At 27.9% G+C, this 20,703-nt stretch overlaps 1 protein-coding gene across 2 annotated transcripts in view; it reads right to left on the reverse strand.

The window, feature by feature from the left end:
- The window catches only part of LOC141530884 (cell surface glycoprotein MUC18), a 124,020-nt gene that overhangs the window by 75,064 nt on the left and 28,253 nt on the right, over positions 1–20,703 (reverse strand). For both annotated transcript variants that reach the window (XM_074248264.1, XM_074248265.1), the window contains one exon: positions 8,472–8,677. In XM_074248264.1, coding sequence (XP_074104365.1) covers positions 8,472–8,677 — 206 coding nt within the window. The remainder of the gene's footprint in view (positions 1–8,471; positions 8,678–20,703) is intronic.

Genomic DNA, 20,703 nt, shown 5'->3' on the forward strand with positions numbered 1-20,703 from the left:
GATTCACATTAAATGCTCAGAGTATATGTGGTTCATCAAAATAAATGACTCACGGTTTCCTTTCAGAGTGTGAGATTGCTTCGGAATCGAAATTACTCTACTACCGAGCAGAGATGATGATGGAGACTCCTCTTAGACGTCCTTTCTCAGAATTCTCCAAGTTTATGGATCAGTGCCTTGAGGGCAATAATGGATCAGAGTCTCCTTCCTTGTGAGAAGAGGTTGTGCTTTCGCCTGCAGCAAAGTCCTCGCGGTTTCGAGTTAATTTCGTCTCGACTTCCTTGTGGTTTGGGTTAAATTTGAGTAGTACTGAAACTATCAATGGGAGGGAAAAAGACAGAAGACCAAATGAATTGAGCTAAAGATTGATAGAGACGGAATAGTAACATGAACACTCAATTTAAACTTCTATTGTCATTTCTACGATAGTATCATTTTCAATTTGTACTTATTCAAATATAAGATATAAATGAATTTGCTCATCTAAAGTATTAATTTCACTAGTAATTGGGAAGATTAATTGATTGTACGACAATACGTTTATTGGACGACGATTTCTTGCAAGATAATACATTTAGTATTATTCGCGTTCTTATCTATGGTTCCTAATGCATTCAATAGGTTCTTGTTTTAACGATATTTATTTATTTAATTTTACTTTCGCAGCTTTCTCAGGTACTACAACAGACAGTGATAATAATTAAAATTCAATTATATATAAAGACATAAACAATTAGTAATAATTTAATTAACAGATCAAATTAAACTAATTTAATAATTAAATATACTGATAAATTACCTTAATTACAAAAATTAACTGTTAAATTCATGTATAATATTTTGTCATTCTTCTGTTTCTAATTAGAAGCTGTGAAATTGTTTTGAATTATTAAAAGTTACATTTTATATTTTATTAATTTAATAATTGACTATTTTATTATATTTATTCGACCGCAAAAATAAGATTTTCCACAAACATTGATTTTAGAATTTAAGTAAATTTTACTTGATACAAGAATTTATCGTTTTGATTCAAGACAATAAAACTTTTCAAAATTATTTTCTTGGTTCAAGAATTTTTCTCTTGATTCAAGTTAATTTTTTTTCTGCTTACATAAATTTCAAAGAGTCAAAAGTTAAAGCTTACAACATATGTATTGAAGTACAGAAACTTTTCGGGAATCAAAGGTAATTTCTCATTAATCCGTGACAAGCAGTATTCGTGTCAATTAAAACGAACTTTAATTGGTTTGCCACGGTATTTGCTAAGGTCTCTATTTCGATATTCTGATGTTCATTCCACATATACACTCTTAGTTAGCAATTAAGTTTTTAAAAATTACTGTTTTGTAGGATAAAACATCTTCAAATAAATAGTAATCTCCTTTAGCGCGAATTTCCAATTTATTTTAACCAATTTCAAAAACTTTATTATAATCATAATAAATAAATTATTGATAAAAATCAATAACTTCAACGTCTCGGAATATTTTTTTTAATTACAAGTTTTCAATAGATCTGTTGCAATGCATATTTTTTTATAAAAAAAATTGGAGATGTTAATCATAAATTTTTGCTTAGAATTTAAATTACACCCCAAATTAAAATTTTACATTTATAATTTAAATTTCGGAGTGAAAAATGCGGTCTATTTTTTATCCTTCAATTACGCATTTTATGTAAAGGATCACTTTCTATGAATAGAATTGTCAGCACATGTTCGAATTTGAAATCAGAGAAATGATTAATAGCGGGATTACAAAGCTATTGAATTTTATGTGTGTATATGTATAAGAATAAAAAGGACGGTATAACCAGTAAAATCGTCAATATATACGAGAACATTTACCATAAGTTCGATCTCAAAGCTCTTTTTCCGTTGTGCGATTCGATAAAGCATACGGTTATAAAAGAATGTGTGTACGAGAAGCATGCAACTATGCACAAGTCCTTCTCGCCTTCAGCTGTATACATAAGTCACTTGAAAATCGGTTGGGACAACTGACACCTCGTTTTTCCGTTGAGTTTAAGATACGTGCCTCGAAAAACTGCTAAAATATACAGGTATTCGACAACGATTGTTCGTCTTCATTTTTTCTCATATTTCGAAATGAATTTTAAAGCTGTATACAAACATAAATATGATAATAATAATTTCAAATTTCAAGTGAGTTATTTTTAACTCCATTTAAATTTATCACTTTTTTCTACTACCATCACTTTAGAAAGTTAGTTCTTACTGGAATATGTGATCGCGTTGTTATTTTTTGTAATAAAAATACTTAATAATAATTATTTTCACTTAAAAAAATTCGTAGATAAGAGAGATAGATAAACAACTGAAAGCAAAAAAAAAATTTTTTTTTCTGGACGCCTCATACCGCGAAACGGTTGAGGTTGTACTTTACTCTCGACACGTCAAAGTCAAGCAATTTTTTGCTCTTAAAGTACCTCTACTACAACCAATTTGCATTTATACGATAATATGAGTAGATGTATTTCAAGAAAACACTTTAAATAATTTATCTTATATTTAGTGAAAAAAAAAAAAAAAAAAACAATAATTTTATTTTGCTACCTTAAAAAAAAAAAAAAAAAAAAAAAAACTGTTTAAAAATGAATATTCTCGATATTTTAGTAAATTTCTATCCAAGTTGAAAATAATATGAAGGTGTTGTATTTCATTCGGGCCACCTACGATAATATAATTATTCAATTTAATTTTTTTCATTTGTATGTCGTATATATTTCCTTTATTGTTCTATTGCCTGGAAAGCAGACAGGTTTTGCTGGCATGTATATTTGAAGTATGGTAAATATTAAACAAAAATTATCATTGAAGAAGTTTTCTATCTACAAATGAGACAAAAAAATCTCCTTAAGCAGGGTAAGTAAAAAGTGATAATTGCTATTGAAATATATTTAAGTTATAATAAAAGTGAAAATTTTTTTTCGTATTTAATCCCAGTTCTAAAGATTATTAAATAATAAATCTCTTTAGAAGAAGTATTTAATGAGTTTTATAATTAAATATCTGTTGTCTAAACTCATAATTTCTCTTCTGTTGATGGTAATCAAGAATCTTTAATGGAAATTTGCTTTCAACTTTTTTCTGTACATTATATTTTCCGCTGAAATTAGAAAAATGGGTACTCAGCACTCTTGTCCAGGGATAAATCTCGCTTTAGGTCTCCTATTTTGTTCAAGTAATTTTAGCATCAACGGTATGCGTAACAACGTTATTATTTAAAGCCCTCTTAACTTCTAGTTATTTTTAAAAATTCATTGCACCTGAATAACTAATAGCGCTTTAATGTAAGTCTGCAAGAAAAATGTATTGTTTTAAATGTATTATCATAAAACGCCATAAGATTTAGAATTTAAAATGTTTAAGATTCTTCGATTTGGTCTCAATAAGCAATGTATGAATTTTCAATTATACACCCATAAAACAAATGTGTAAAATATCTATCAATGTTCTGTATAATTTTTTTCACAATATAAATACCCGAAATTTATTTTTGATCCTACTTTAACTTTAAATAACTCTTCGAAAAATATTACGAAACCTTTTTCATAGAGCATTCAAGTTACTTCAAAAATATGTATTTGTCCTTCCTAATAAGTGCGTTGTTTACAAGTAACAAAATTCGATAGTTTTAAAATCAAATCGTGAAAATAGATTAATGTTCAAGGTCTCAGTCCATGAGAATGGCTTGACTTACGAAAATTCTCAATCAAACCTCTTTTATAAAACATTGGTTTCTTTTAAAATACATGTCACTTTAATTTTTCCGCTAGATGATTTTAAAGTTTCGAAAAGAAAATGCGTTCAGAAAGAAACATAAAAAATGGTAATAATAGACTTCGTCACATTAATATTTAAGACTTAATTTTAAAAATAATTTTATTTATGTGATTTTTAACGTGAATCAACTTTATGAGATGTCACCATATACGTAATACAACAATAAATACTCGATAGAAGGTATTTCACTCATTCAGTACGATAATAAACCATCAAGACAATCATACAAAGTATTTCACGCTTACATCCTAGTAAGATATCTTATTCTTAGAATATAAAAAGCGACTACTGCTTTAAACGTTTTCAATAGATATATTCAAGTACCGGTAGATTTTCTCACTAATTAATTTCATAATAATTAACGAAGAAGTGGTTCCCAAGATTAATCAATGCAACCTCAAGGATTCAAGTCAGATAAGAGGAGTCATAGAGTATATAAAGCAGTGAAAAGTTTAACAAACTAAATGGATAATGTCTAAATCAATAATGAACTTAACATTGCCATAAATTTTCCAACAAAATCGTTCGTTGGCTTTCTTATCGTTTCAAATCGACTTCTGGTACGCTGCCAAGAAGTGAATGACTTCCGACTGTCGATGTTACGGATTCTACAGTACGCGGATTTTCCATTGGAACAAGTTGTTTCAGTTTAATGGCCGACCGACGGCTTAAATTGTGTTAAAGATGTCGATGTCGAAAGGATGAGTTTCCTCAGGAAGTACGACAGAGTAGGGCGACGTCCAAGTCTGTGACTTGATTGTATTAGTAGATGTTAAGAGAAAGAAGGATTCGCTTATCTAATACAATGCTTATATTTATTCTGAGAATCTGCAATCAATAGATTCCCAATTACGATCAGCTATTATTACCATACCAAAAACTGTGTAATTTGCAGAGGTGGGGAGTTTTCAGTTATCAACTCAATCGAGAACAAAAAATTATTTTTAAATCTCTATCTCTAATAAAAAAAAAAAAATAAATAAAAACAATAACGGCTTAAATCATTGAAATGCGTAAAATGTTATTACATTTCAGCAGAATTGAATCAACCTTACTAAATAAAAAATGATAGACTTCAATTTATACGGTAGATTAAATGCTACTTTTTGCTACTTTTTTTGTTTTATTAATTTATAGAATTATCGATACGCTAAGGACAATTTTATTCACTGTGTAAATTTTTTACAATTAAATTGTTATTTAAAAAATATAATTTATTTAACTGTAAGGTATTTAAATAAATTTTTCATATTGATTTTGACCATTTATTTCCAAGTAACATTGTTTATTATTTCATCGTAGAAAAAAAAATGCACTAATACAAAAATTGATTTGGTTCAAGAAAAAAAATTTTAAACCAAGGACACGATTTTGGAAAGTTTGATAATATTGAATTATTAATTATAATCACAAAATTATGAAACTAATTATTTTAAAAATGGAAAATTTCACTAGTATTTTAGATGATGAACACTAAAAATTTCGTGTTGTAAATAATATAATTTAATTTTCTCCATATATACATTTAGAATGTTATTGGTAATTTTTTTTTTGCATAATATAATTTGTACTCTATTATTTATATCAAATAAGCTTTTTCAAATTGCATGGAATGAATAGTTTATTAACCTGGAGTATTTTATCAAGTTATAAAATACATCCATACATATTTCCCGTAATGAAAATAATAATAATTAAAGTCACTTGAAAGTTTGCTTAAATTACTGTTAATGAATCATGATACACTACGTTCTATTATATGCTACAAAATTTAAATAAATGCGCTATAAAATATTAATCTGTGCATTTAAATAGCAAGTTTTTTACTACGTTGATTAATGCATAAATTTATAATAATCACAAATTGTTCTACTGGTGAGTTAACGAGATTTCTAACTCAGACTATTAACTGGAGAATAGTTTAGAACTATTAAATTCTTAACGTTGAGAATAATCAACACAACGCAAAACTTTTAAACAAGCTGAAGATACGGAATGTGCAATAATAAATGTTGAATAATTAAATTTAAAAATACAGAATAATTATAAATAACTTGGGCACGCACAAGAATTTAAATTACTGTCATATATGTCCGTTAACACATCGTGTAACAGATGCCATGAAGGCGTTTTCTAGCCGAAATTGCCGTCTAACAGGCAATATGATATGTTATACAAGTATAAATTAAAAGGGGAATTGGTGGACTATGTAATTAATTACTCATTATTTTGTTTATTATCTAGTACGAATTTGAAATTCGTTTTCAAAAAATTCTTTTAACTACGCGCCACTTTATCAAAAAAAAAATTTTTTTTTTTTATAAGAGTTCTGACGACAACTATATTTATACTAATTAAAAATCTATCATATTTTTTTATTTCAGATCAGAAGGAGAGGTCAATCAACACGCGCCAGTCAGGTCCATTTTTTTTGGAGAGGAGGATTTCAACGCCATTTTTCTAATTTAAAAAAAATTTTTTTGTGTAGTTGATAAGTAATTTTCATTTTTGTGTAGTTGATAAGTAATAGAATAAGGGTAATAAAAATTTGAAAGTATTAGTCATTACTTTCGTATAGAAATAAAATTTTTTAAAATAGTTGAAGTTTTAAGCCGCTTTAATATTTTATAAAATTGATAATTTTTACAATTATTGTCATGTTTTATGAATAAAAGTCATCTTAAAGAATACTTCAACATTGTCTTCTAATTCAAAGGATTATTAGAAGCTACACGAAACCAGTTCTTATAGGAAACAAGTTTAAAGTATCACTTGTCTTAGTCTCAGAAAATGTTTTTACCTTCAACTCCACAAATCTCATCTTACAAAATCTTTCCCTCTTTGATGCAAGATCTTGCTATGTTTTTGCTGGAATTATTTGATACGTAAACATGAAATGCTATTTCATAAGAGTAATTCATGATCCGTAAGAGAATAATTCTGACTCGAGAGTTTGTTTTTATTATCTAGCATTAAAAAGAGATTTGCTTGAGTTTCCTGGATCACACCGAGGATAATATTAATAAATAATTAATCGAGTGACACAGTAGATGAACTCAGAAAGGAATTCCGTTTCTTTAAACATAGATTTTAATTTGTATAAATATTTAAATTAATGAAATTATAACGTTAAGTCCTCCGTTCTCTACATAGTTATAATTATATTAACACGAAATCGGAAAACTAGTTTACGTAATTTTGTAAAACTGCTTCTGCCATTGCGGAATTACATAAAGACTCGGTAATGAAATAACTAAGTGAATTTCTCTGCGGAAATTTTTATAGGTCACACTTATTTCTCAATGTCCCTGATCTTTAGTAGTTAAAACAAGAAAAATTAACAAAACCTATTCATACTAATTTCACAACGTTGTATTATTACTGCATTGTTTGCTTCCAAAAGAATTGATGTTACTTTGGGGTATACATTATTGGCCAGTTTTAGATCATTTTCGGTAGTTTCTAAGAATTATTAAAAATTCGAACCTTCCATGGTAATTAAAAATCTTTTAAAATCGTATTGAGTTCAAAACTTTACTATAAAAATTTTTTTGGACCCGGTGTAGTGTAAATGAGTCGGTGTAAAAATTTTCGTGTTCAAATTACACCAAATACCGTCTTAAATATTTTTACTTTTAAATATTTTAAATATTTACATTTAAACCGTTTTAAATATTTTATTAATGAGTAAATGGTTAAATTACTTACACTAAATAAATAATTATAAAAATATTAAAATATTCAACAAACTATATAATACATAAATAATATTAATATAGTTATGAATTGAGGATTAAAATTAAGTAATTAAAAATATTCAATGGTCGATTGTAATTCATTCAAGAAAAATAAATTAAAGAAAAATGGTGTAAAAAAAGGAGGTTACACCTTGTAATTGACGTTAAGTAAATTTTAAAGGAGTTAACTAATCAAAAAATCATAAGAAATTTTTTTTTGTAGAGCATTTGATTTTCTAGAAAAAAAAAATTTTATTGATTATTACGAAATTTTTATTTATTCCAGAGAATAACATTAAATGCAAAAATACTTTACATTGTTTGAGCATGATATTGTTATGGTTTGGCAAAAGTTAGGAACTTATTTTGAGTTAATTATTTTCTTTTTAGGTCAAAAACTAAAAATCTAAAGGAAAGCTGTACGAATAATCTGACTAGGAAAATAACGCCTACCTTTATGACCCTAATTTTCTTTTCATATAAATTACCTCACCCTTTTGTGTAATAATTCTCTTTTATACTCAAGAATAACATTAAATCTTTCTCACTAGCTAACATTCAGCGCATGAATGGGCAAAGAGTGTTTCCTGTCGCTATATAAATAAATACAATTTAGTAATAATACGAGATAAGTTTTCAAAGGTAGGAGGTAAAAAGCGACTATTGATTGTGAAATTATAAAAAAACACCGATTTAAAAATATCTCGAAATTAAAGTCAAACTTGATGCAGATTTCGTTTATTCTTATGAAAAAATTGATTAATAAGTTGTATTTGTTTAACACTTATGAAATAAGCCGTGAAAAAGATTTAATCAATAGTTATTTAAAGTTTGCTACAATATAATAATTAAGCTAGGACAAAACAAGTTATAAACTTTCTGTGCAAGGATTGCTGTAGGTTATATAAAATAATATCTTAACTCACGTATAACAGTAAAGTTCACTTTGATGTTACGTGTAGGAGAATTTCTGAAGTCAACTCGACATCTGTATACTCCTTCATCGCTAGGCCACACCTCTTGAATTTGTAATTGGGCTGGTGATCCAAGACGAAAAGTCGCTCTACTTCCCCAGAAATTAGGTTCACTCCATAATTTAACTTTTCCTGCTTGACGATTTCGAGCATCATAACTGTAAATTTACATTTTAAATTATTTGTTAGGCTTCCTTAGTTGGTTCAACTTTTTTTGTTAAATTCTGACATCCTTATTATTAATTGTAATATTATTATTGATATAACGTGAAGATATACGTTTTATCTATGAAATATTATTTATTGTGTACACATTTATAAAAAAATTTTTACATCAAAAATAATTGTAAACAAGAGTAACTAGTGATGTTCGTTTTTTCGGTGTTCATTTAAATTTAATTTAAATTTAATTAACTTATAGCAATTAATTTTCACTGCGTAGCTTTGTGTTGCAGTAATATCAAGTAGTATAACACAGTCTTCGTTCATATAAAAAGTGTTCAACAAAAAATCGCGTTTGACAAGTTTTATTAATGTTAAAATTAAATTTCATACGTATTATGAGGTTAAATTAATTATGAAGCTTCATTTCGGTATTTTTTTAATGGGTATTTTTTACAATATCCATGAAAATTAACTTAGCAGTTGATAATTTTAAGAATTTTTGTAACAAATAAACTATGGCAAAAAAAAATTGACATTTAGAAATTTTAAAAAACTACAAATGCAATTTTTAAAAATAATTTTTTGAAGCAAATTTATTTGTTAAAAAAAATTAAAAAATTGTCAAGTGACAGTTAACTTTAATGTCATACAATATACACATCTATGAAAAAAGTAAAAAATTGCAATAAATAATGTTTTCATTTTTATTTATAGCCTGATATGTCAGATACATACAAATCAGGCCATATGCACATGTAGCCAAATCAGAAAATTTTTTTACGAAAGATGATAAAAAAAGTTAATGAGATTATAATTACATAAAGAGAAAACTTGAATGTTAACAAAAAAGTTTCTAAGAATCTTTAGCTCAACACATATATTTTTCCCTCACAAATACCACAAATATACAGAAAAAAAGTGAAAGCAACAGTCAAAGATCACTCACCAGAGTTGTAAAACAAAAAAAAATTTATCTAGTGACTACCTAACTTATTTTTGCAGACATCTGATGTAAACGTTTCAAGAAACCTGTTGATAATCTCTTTATCAAATTCTTTGAATTCTCCGTCAGATAAATCAACTCGGTTTACTTTTATCTTTTATTTCGAAATTCTCAGTGACATTTGAAGCAGCGGAATTCAAAAAAAGAGTTTGATGGTTTTTACGGACATTGATAAACTTTTATATGGATTAGTCTATTCATATTATTTTCATTGAATTCATATTTTATCTATTTACATAAGTCAATAAATCAATAAACAATAACAGTTCGTAAATAAAAATTTTATAATACCGTTTTTATTCATTTTATTCATTTGACTCTATTATTTCGAATGCTATATTTTCTCGGTATTTACTATGGTCTTATTTGATTATATTTCTTTTGATTACCGTTATCTCAAAAATATAAAATAAAATCTCTCTAGATTCCTACTACCCCATCTTGGTTATTAGCTACCGAGTAGACGACAAAAGAAAGCCATATAGTATATAAACCATACGCTCGTTTTCATTAGAACTACGTAGTGCAAGAGCACTGTCTGTTTTATTTCAACAAGGAATTTCATTAGATAATATAAATAATATTTTCTTCTGTTATATCAAAAAACTCCATTAATTTTACAAATACTTTTTTAATGATATTTGTTTTATAGAAAAAGAACCATTCGAATTAGTAGTTCCGTATCTTGCAGGTTTTTCACATCTTCTTCGAGAAATTTCCTTTGAATGTAATATTACAATTTCATACTATTATTATTATCATTAGTCGAATTATTATCATCGGGCTGCAAAATGAAAATTTTTTTTCACTCGGCTGAGCGAAAAAACGTTTATTTGAGAAAAATACGCTCAAAGTTTTAAAAACCTTCATCATACTACTACAAAGCGCTCTCGAATTTCCACTGTATAACTTAGTTGATATTTCGAATTTTAGTCTAAAATTTTTACAATGTACTTAATATATTTTACTTTCGAAATAAGCAAAAAAAATTGTTTTACCATTCCAAGTGGCCAGACTATTTTAACCTTTATTCTTTTAAAACTAGAATCTTGATATTTTAAGTACTATATTCAGATCGTCATTACGAAAATGAAATCAATGAGTATCCGCGAATTAAAAATAAAAATACACAGATACAAAATTCAATCACAAAAAACATTTCATTTGACTTTTTTTGCCAACAATAAATAAATATGAAACCGAAAGAAGATATTATAATGATGACAATAGCCGAAGAAAGATATGAAACCATGTATCAAATAAAAAGTTTCAGTTTAAATAAAATGAGATACAGATATTTCTCCACCTACAACAAATGTGTATGTATGTGTAAATATAACTATATATTGGAAGATATCATGTGACTAAAGCTTTCCTTTTACCGCGCATCAGTGAATGTATATCCTCACTCCAGTTACTAGCTCGTATATCTTTAACTGAAAATAATAACAAATTTTAAGATTTATGAGATCTGTTCTCAATAGACTAATACATAATACATAATTCCTTGAAATTCGGAAAATATAACTTGTTCAGTTTTTTGAAAACTATAGTCAAGGTAACAACATTTTTATGAATTAAAGCATGTAGGTTTTATTGCAGGGAGTAATAATGTTTCTCCATTCAAGCACAATTCAAGCTTGATGTAATAAAATTCAAATAAATTATCCGATCATACAATCAATTCTCCTATCATTGAATGCGATCATCCAAGCTCCTCCGGATGCTTATTTATCAAACTATACAAGATGAGAGTCTATCACGGATATAAATTACGAAGGTAAAATACACTTCAGAGGTTCTTTAGTAGCATGGCGGCAGAATTGTATTAAATAAACCAATTTTAATCCATTGTATGAGTATCTGGTGTAACTTCCACAATAAATACGTCATTTAAGTATTTGTTATAAACATACGAAGAAAGGAGAATGAAACATCTGTAACGGCGATAAATTGAAGAATTAGCAAAAAAAAAAAAAGAAACAAACGAAATCTTTGATCAGATTATATTTTCCTATAATTCTATGAGATAATGTAAATAAATTAAATAAAGTAAGTAAATAAATAAAAAATTTTTTTGATATGGCCATATATGAGTCAATCTCGTAATAAACATATCAGATTGTATAGAAAAATTAGAGAATAATTTTAATTTTTCGATTTGTTTTTTTTTTTTTTTTAATATGTAGATCAATTTACATATTACATCAAACCAAGAGTGGTTAAGACCTTCATATAATAAAATTGTTTTTATTTGAAAATTTACTCATCAGATTTAACTTTCTTGTGAGGAGAGGATTGAGCGACCATGCGCCTTCTGTCGGAATTTTTTAACATTTACTTCGGTTGAAAGATTATATATTGGCATATATGACCATACTAAGCTCGATATGGGTTTTTAAAATTTTTTTTTCATAAACTACATTTTAATTCATAATTCCTGATTGGTATCCCATCCAAAATCTCGCCATAGCTTTAATGGAAATTGTTGACGCACACGCATAAGCCGATAGGAGAGTACTCAACATACGACGGGGATTGCTACTAAAGACATTATGTTATACAGGGTTGGTTTTAGTCCACGTGTTGCGCACTATACTTTATTTAACACATGTCTGGTTATCCTAATCTATCAAGAAGTATTAGCGATCGTTCAACGATAGAGTTTGGATATGGGTATGTAGAATTGAAAAGTGAGGGAAATTAGATCGCGACCATCTTTTGATACTTATTTAATTTTGAATTATTGAAAAAATGAAAATTTTAATTATCGTTCAGGAGTGGAGAAAAAAAAATTTATTGCTATTGATCGACAGCTCGTTAAAAAAAAAATTAAAAATCAATTTGTGTAAAACTTTGTTATTGATTTTTGCACACATATGCACATAATTAAATGAAATTTAATGCATTGATCATTAAAAATAATCCGCAATATTTTCAATTTCTATTTTCGATTACGATAGTTTTACAGCTGAGGACCGTTTATGTCACGCTTTTAACTTTTTATTCATAGCTTATATATACGTAGATATGTCAATGAGAAAAAATTAATGATCACCGCAAAGAAGTGTAATCATAGTATTAAGTCACACACCACACATGTTAGTTGAGTACCTAGAAATCTGCAGCGCCATTTTCTCGATTATATACGTCGGTCGATAAATGGTTCTATAGGGTTCACTTTACAGTAATGATGAAACAGGACAACGTACATACGCTGAATAATGGATATTCTCATCTGTGTTAAGTAAAAAACTGATGACCGAAAATTGAATAAACACACATAACGATTTTTTTTTTCGAAGTACCTTTAAATGAAAAATTTTTTTTTTTTTTAAATTGTTTATGAAAAAAAATATTACCGTCACTTTTAAGTCTTTAATATTAACTTCTTAAGTTAATTATGACTTCATAGATAAGTTTGATGAACCAAATATTTGTATTCACGCGATGCATGTCATGTTTTAAAATTGTTCGATTGAACAAAATATTCAAACCCAAAAACTGGATTAGTATTGACTCATTGACATACAAATTAGATTTGTTTCGACAATAAAGGAAAAATGATTGTCAGTACTATTAAAATGAGATTGACACACCACTCTGACACAGATATCATGCATAACTTTTTAAAATATTCATCTATGTATGCATCGAAAAAAATTAGTTATTCATATTGTCCAATTTTAAATTTGTTTTGTGGTGAAATCACAATGCAATAATTATTTTTTTTGTCCATTTTGATTTGAATCAAGTTCGAAATTTTGAAAATTTTATCTAATTATAAATAAACTGTTTATAATATAATTTTTATAGTTTTTATAATATAATATAATATAATACTCAGTATATTATAATAATTTAGTAATTAACATTAATAATTGGTTGTAAAGCAGCGATAATATAACGCGAATTTCAAAGTTTGAAAAAATTTATCGATCAATTCACTTTCGGGTGAGTTGACTATTGATTTCTGAACTTTTGCAACCTCAGAAAGTAATTTGTTAAAAATTTTTTCGTAACTTTTTAGAATTTCATTTTTCAATCCATTGAATTGCGGTCGAAAGTTGGATCTGCTGTCACGACTATAACAGATTTGATAATGACAGAGAAATAAGAAAAAATGCAAAATTATATAGATATACTACCGGACCCGACAAACGTTGTCCTAGACACACGTCTTAAATTTCCAAATTTCCAAAAATCTAAAAAATTATGTAACAGTTCAATTCGTTGAAAAAAAAATTTCTTACGTGGCTACATTTGACTAAATCGGGCCGTATCAGACAACAAGAAGAGCTCGTAGAGCTCAAAAGCATAGAACAGCGAACTTTTTGAGCTTAGAGAGCTCAAAATAACATAAATTATATTTTTGATCTCAAAAAACGTCATTATCGCAATTTTAATGGCTTAGGTATGGAATTAGCGAGTAGTTGCATTGATGTCCTTTAGAATCAACTGTTTTCCTAATTTTTTTTATGTAAATAAGCTAAATAAACTTTTAATGAAATTTCAATCAGTTACTAAAAACTAATTAATGCCAATTATTCCTAGTTCTAATTTTCTATTAAACTTTTTCCTGTAATTAATTAACAAGTAAATAAGATTTATCCGGGTGACTTTTATTAGAGGTTTTTCCCCTTGTACTCATCAAAATTTATTTAAGCTATCTGAATCAGGCTCTCTTGAGGAGTCTTATTACACCAACTTGATTCCCTTAATGCTTTTTCTATTGTTGGTTTGACCGGATCCAACTCTTTTTCCTCCTATCAATCTAATCAATTGGCGGTAATCTTGTTCTACATTTTCTTTTCTCTAAATTCTTCTTGGTATCTACTTCGAACTGAAAGAAATCGAGGGGATTTGGATAGAATTTTTTCTTTAATAATAAAATTATTTGAGGTTTGACAGTATGTACGTATTTCTGTAAATTTTCATTCATCCACTTTAAAATTAAATTTTTTGAACAGACAATCAGCATAAAATTAAAGTCGAATAAACTATTCAAATTGATTTTATATTCAAGCAGAATGACCTCCGGGAATATTTGGAAATGTTAAACTTTTCCGACAGAAAATAAAAATTTTATAAAAATTATGTACTCACTCATTCGCTTAGCATATAAAGCACTTGTCACTTAGTTTTATAATTTATAGAAAGTCAGCTATTAAAATACTTGATAGTTGAGGATGCAAATGAAAATAATTGCAAAATTTTTAAGAAACAAAAAAAGAATAAATGAAAAAAAGAAGCACAAAGTCAAATACGTTGCGGTAATTCATCTATTTAAATTAAATATAAGAAGTTTAATCTTGAATAAAGTTAAAAAAGAAAAAAAAATGAAAATAATAAATAGCAGTTTTACAGAAGTTTCCTTAATGAAAAGAGAGGTGAGATGTATGAAAGTTAAAAATGATCCCGTTTAGCGGGTATGCAAAAGAAAAGGATAACAAAACCAACAACAACTCTCGAGACACTTAAAAAGAACTTAACTTTGTGCATAAAATTAAATAATTGTAATTGCAGACGTGATGCGGAAGTGTGGTTGGCAGAAACCAACAGCTAAGCATCTCACTCCTCAACATACGAAGAGAAATATAAAATTTTTCCCTAGCAACTTTCATTACTACAGCAACGACAAGTTGAGCGACAAGGGAACCAGCCAAATATAACGAGAGTACCCGGGGAGATGGACGGAATTAAAATAAAATCAACTACTGCAAAAATAAATAAATAAAAGTACAAACCGACAAGATGAATTATTTCCTCTGCACAAGGGTATTCACTTGAAGAAACTAAACACAAATAAAATAAAAACACTCTTGTTTATTGAATATTGATTACTACTCGACTCTATAATCAGGAGGCACTCTAATTATTTTCGGATTGTTGACTCGTGTATGAATGAATATTTCATGAAACAATCAGTCCGATTTTTTAATTCAACTTAGAGGTTATTGCAAGAGTGGTAATTATTGCAGATGGTACCGCTGGTAATTGAATGATTGTAATTGAATATTACGAATTTATGGATACTTGAAACATATTTCCGATATTGGTATTTATAAATGGATTTATCTACTTTGATTTGTTTTCAATCGAAGCTTGCAGCTCACATATGTGATCGTTGCAAATATATCGTGGATTTTCTTGTGGAATATTTGATTAGATCAGAGGAAATATGACAAATTTTGTATGTAACTTCATTTGACTTTGGCAAATATGTCTCTAGAGAATATTAAGACTCATTGAAATTCGATTTACAAAATTAACTTAGCAAGTCCTTAAAAAAAATTTTTGGATATGGCCATGTATGAACTAATATAATCTCATACAGCCTGGCCAGACGTATCTGAAGATTTTTTCACTGAAAGCTAACTAGGATCGGTTAAATTACCCACGATTTTTGTTAAAATTATCTCACTTTTATATTAATAATAAGACTTATGATTTTAATCATTTTAAGGTTCATCTCAATGGGCGTGTGAACAGACTTCACTTTTATTATTTGAGATTTTAATGAATCAATTACTGGCAACTTGAAGAAATAAAATAAAAGAATTGAGTTGATCTTTTCATTTCAATATTATAATACGGATATTGAATTATCTCTCAATTCTAATATCGAATTTCCGCTTCAATGCAATTCTAGACTACAAATTGATATTTTTTGTTTGAATATAAAAAGTTGATGTGTTGTTATAGGAACATAATACATTAAAGAAAAAGTTGAATAATCTAAAGCGCGCTTTAAAATGCTTGTGCTACTTTAAGTAAATGAATTTGGGATTGATGCGCAAATCCGAATGAGCAAAAATAAAATCTCCATTTCTCACCGAATTATATAATTTGTATTTTCTTTTGTGAGAAATTAGTAATGGTTATAAAAATTTATTTATAAAATATTTTATCTGCATAATTTATCTGTCACATAAAAAATATGAAGGTTTCTGTGAGCATGTTCAATAGATACTTTATTGTGATACGCTATCCGTCATAATTGAATTTTGTTTACAGATCTTTTACCGCAAACAAAGAACTCTTTAATTAAATCCTACTGTGTAATGTATTAAAACAAAGCGAGTTTGTATGAAGATAATAGCTCTATAAAAGTTTTGGTTGGTTTTATTTTATCGCTTTTTATATCATATACGGAATAGTATAAACTGTTCAATTGTCAAGTCCTGAAATAGAACGGACAGAGTATCTATATATGAATATCTTCAGAACAATGCAGATGAGCTTTGTTATGAAGCTGGTACTGAGAGAAAATATAACATTCAGAGATGTAATTATTATTTCATTTTCTTTGTTATACTTTTTTCGGTTTATGAATTGATAACTTCTAAATTGAATGAACAAAGAAGTTGATAATCCGAGTCGAAAAAATAAACTTAGATGAGCTTAAATCAATTGTTTTAATATAGCAGTTAAATTCATTTAAGTTAATTTTTTCACCTCAGTAACGTATTTAATAACGGATTAGTTAATGCGTTTATAATAGTTACAAGGGGAATAATATTTCCTCGTGAAAAAATTTTCTGATATGGCCAATTACTATATCGGGTCATTGATGGCCTGATCTGATAAAATTTTTAGACACATCAGGCTACACATGTGAAATTAAATAAAAATTGATTAAATTGTTGGTTAAGCCAATTAATACTTTAGACTTAGCTCTTATTCAAGGAAACGATTCAGCGGTAAAAAAATTATATATGAGTAAGGTGTATCAACAAAAAAAATTTTTTTCTAATTTTGGCTAGGTATTTATTTTGACAATCTTCGATGACCTGTGAATGATTTTTTTGAAAGTATTTATCCCTTTAATAATCGGAGCTCTACAATATGACCCTGACCAATTGTTTTCACACACTTCATAAAAGCTTAAATCTTGCTCTATTATAATGGATTCATGCAGTAAACTTGTCTATTGATCAAAAATTGGTTTTAATATAGTGCTTAAAGTAGTAAACAGTTTGATGGCGCGGATTAGCGTTGTGCATGTATATATCGGTGTATAGAGGAAAACACGTTGGGTGTACGATGATGATAGTTAAAAGGACATAGCAGCATCAAAATATACATAGATAGATAAACCATTGGTTGGTAGTGTTAGCACATAATTTTACCGAGAACGTGTCCTGCCGACTGGTAGGATATACCATTAAACGTGCTATTGAAGATTAATTACACAACAAATATCTCATAATTTTACAGCTATTATACGAAATAATATTTCCTGATTGACGTTTAATATTTTCTAAATGTTTACGTAGAATATTTTACGCAAGAAGCTTGCAGCAGATATTTGTACATTGCTGAGAAGTGACAGAGTCAAAGAGTTATGTGATTTACTGAGATAAGACATAAATGAGATAAAAGCAATGCCATAATTTGAATAAATAAATTATTTTTAGTTTTTGCTTGAAAATAACTACTGAAAGATTATTTATGACGGATAAATAGAATTCATAATACACATTGAGGAAAAGTTAGTTTGGATTAGAGGTTACGTGAATGCACAGCTCTCTCAAGAGGTTAAAATATATAGTGTGTTTATTATGCGTACTAGGTCGGGTTACTATGGACTAAAAGTTATGTAAAGTATACCAATGAAAGGCCGAGTGTTGGAATACGGAGCTTCCAGACAAAAGCAAGTTGTACGATGGCGGTAACGTAACCGTTTTAAATAAATTAATAATTATTATTGTTATTATTACAACTACTAAACCGGAAATTCTTAATACTTCAAAATTAATTTAACTTGAACGTTATGTTTGTAAATATTAAGTACAAGCAATGATAAACATTGTTATCGCTTTGTGCTTCCGATTCGATCTAATTACATCTAATTATATTTCAATTAACTTGACTTTCGAAGTTGAGATATTGAAGTGAACACCAGTAATGGTTTGATCTTGTGTAATCAACGTTGTTACGCAGATTTAATTAGTATTTCTTTAGTCTGAGAAAAAATATACTGTTGTTGATCATTATAAGAGTGTATTTTATAAATTAAAAGTTTTGTTTTGCTTATGATTGAAATTATGAAAATAAAGTTAAATCATACAGTAAGCCCAGCTGAACCTAGTGGTTGTTGTAGGTATATAGTTAAACCAAGTTACATTTTGGCACACCCTGAATGCATAGAATTATAGCAAATATTAATAAAAAAATACGAATGTCATTAAAGTACGTCTTTAAAATTAATAATTGACTGATAACATAAAATGTTATTGTAATAATAATATTATAAAAGTTGAAGTTTTTGACATGAGAAGTTTTATAGACAGCTGAGAAGTCTAGAGCGATTACAGTGTCGCCTCAAAGTCGGTGGATAGTACCGTTACTTTGATTCTTTTTTACCGGAGATTCCGGTAAATTTTACAGTAGTTTCAGTAAAATCTTTTGATTTTAAAGGTAATTTTTAAAGAAAATTTCTTTCCGTGTACAAAATTAGAATCACTTGTTTTTTTCGTTAAGGAGTAAAATTTAGACAAACCTTTTTTCGTAATAATTAAACACAAATTCGTGAATTTGCGTTTTAGGTATGCAATATTGAAAATAAAGTAGTCAGATGTATTTTATATTCAACTGATCTAAATCTTATGTGTACTTGGTATTTTTATTTAATGTATTCTATTCAATTGCCTTTAGATTTTGTTTTACTTCCTTAGGATTTTCGTTTAGTCTATAAAATAAGGATATGCGGCAAATCACTTTGGATTAGCTTGGCGTAAGAGTGTGAGAAAAAGGTTGAGTATAGTGCGGCAAAGAGAGTCTGTAACGTAACTAAAAACAAAAAAAAAGAGCATACGAGCTGGAAAAGAGTATAACGGTTGTTTGCTGTTCTCTAACGTTGCATCCGTCATACATAAATGGATGGTGGATATAAAAGGGTGGGTGATGCTTTACCAAGGTGGAAAATTTTTATATTTACCAGCTGTATAAATGTAAATAAAACGTAAGTAGATAAAAATCTTATCTACACTTTTTTACATCTTTATTCTTACGGTTTGCATTTGCAAGCATTTCAACATCACCATCTTTTCAACTTGTCGAACGAACTGAATAGTTGTACGGATTTAGAATACTGATTGTCAGCTTACTACGCCATTTTTTTGTTTATTCCAATGAATAAAACAATTCTAAATAACGTTCGTGTTATTTTGTCTTACTTTTTTTTTTACATCGTCTTGTATACCGAGAAATATTTAACTCTTTGTTTGAAAATTCTACAAGTAATTTTGAAACTAAAAACGCATTCAAAAGTTATAGTAGTTTAATAAATAGATTTTGAACTCAAAGAGCTCAAAATGTGAAAAACGGTGGTTTGAGCTTGAAAGCTTAAGTATTAACCAAAAACTACATTTCATCTCGCTTCAAATTCAAACAGCGGAAAGTTCTAGGATTGACCTTCGCGCTCAAACGATTTTCAGATTTTTTATTCTCTTACATGTCCATATCAGGCCTCATGTGGGTAGATATGCCAATTAGCTGTGTGTAATCATTTTACTTGAAGTTGTTATTATTATACGAGAGAAGTTCCATCTCGATATAAAGCGGCCGTAGTTATGAAGTTTGACAAAGCAAATTACGTTAAAGGTTCAAATAGTTTTCGCCAATCCCTTTGCACTACGCGAAAATTATCCCTCGTTACCGTCTAATAATTCAATATCAATCATCGTTTATTACCAATTCTCATTCTCTTCTCTAAGTGACTTAACTAAATTTTGAAAGTTTGGAGTAGCTCTGTAAAATTGCTGAGAGTTTTTCAAAGTTTCAATGTATTGCAAGCACGAAATCATGAAAAATTTAAAGAAAATTATGATCGATTACTCAAGTAGTTGCCGGAGTATTATTATTATAAAATGTATTAGCCTATGAATTACACGATGAGAAACTTTTTTTAATGACTGTACTTTAACAATATTCTTTGTTTGTAAACTTCTACAAGATTATTATATTAAAATTTTTAAGCAATAAAAAACAACTGTCCTCAATTATTTCTGT

This window comes from Cotesia typhae, unplaced genomic scaffold (genome assembly GCF_013202065.1).
Source record: "Cotesia typhae breed Kobodo isofemale line unplaced genomic scaffold, CoteBio_Ctyphae contig_5, whole genome shotgun sequence".
NCBI classification, from domain to species: domain Eukaryota; kingdom Metazoa; phylum Arthropoda; class Insecta; order Hymenoptera; family Braconidae; genus Cotesia; species Cotesia typhae.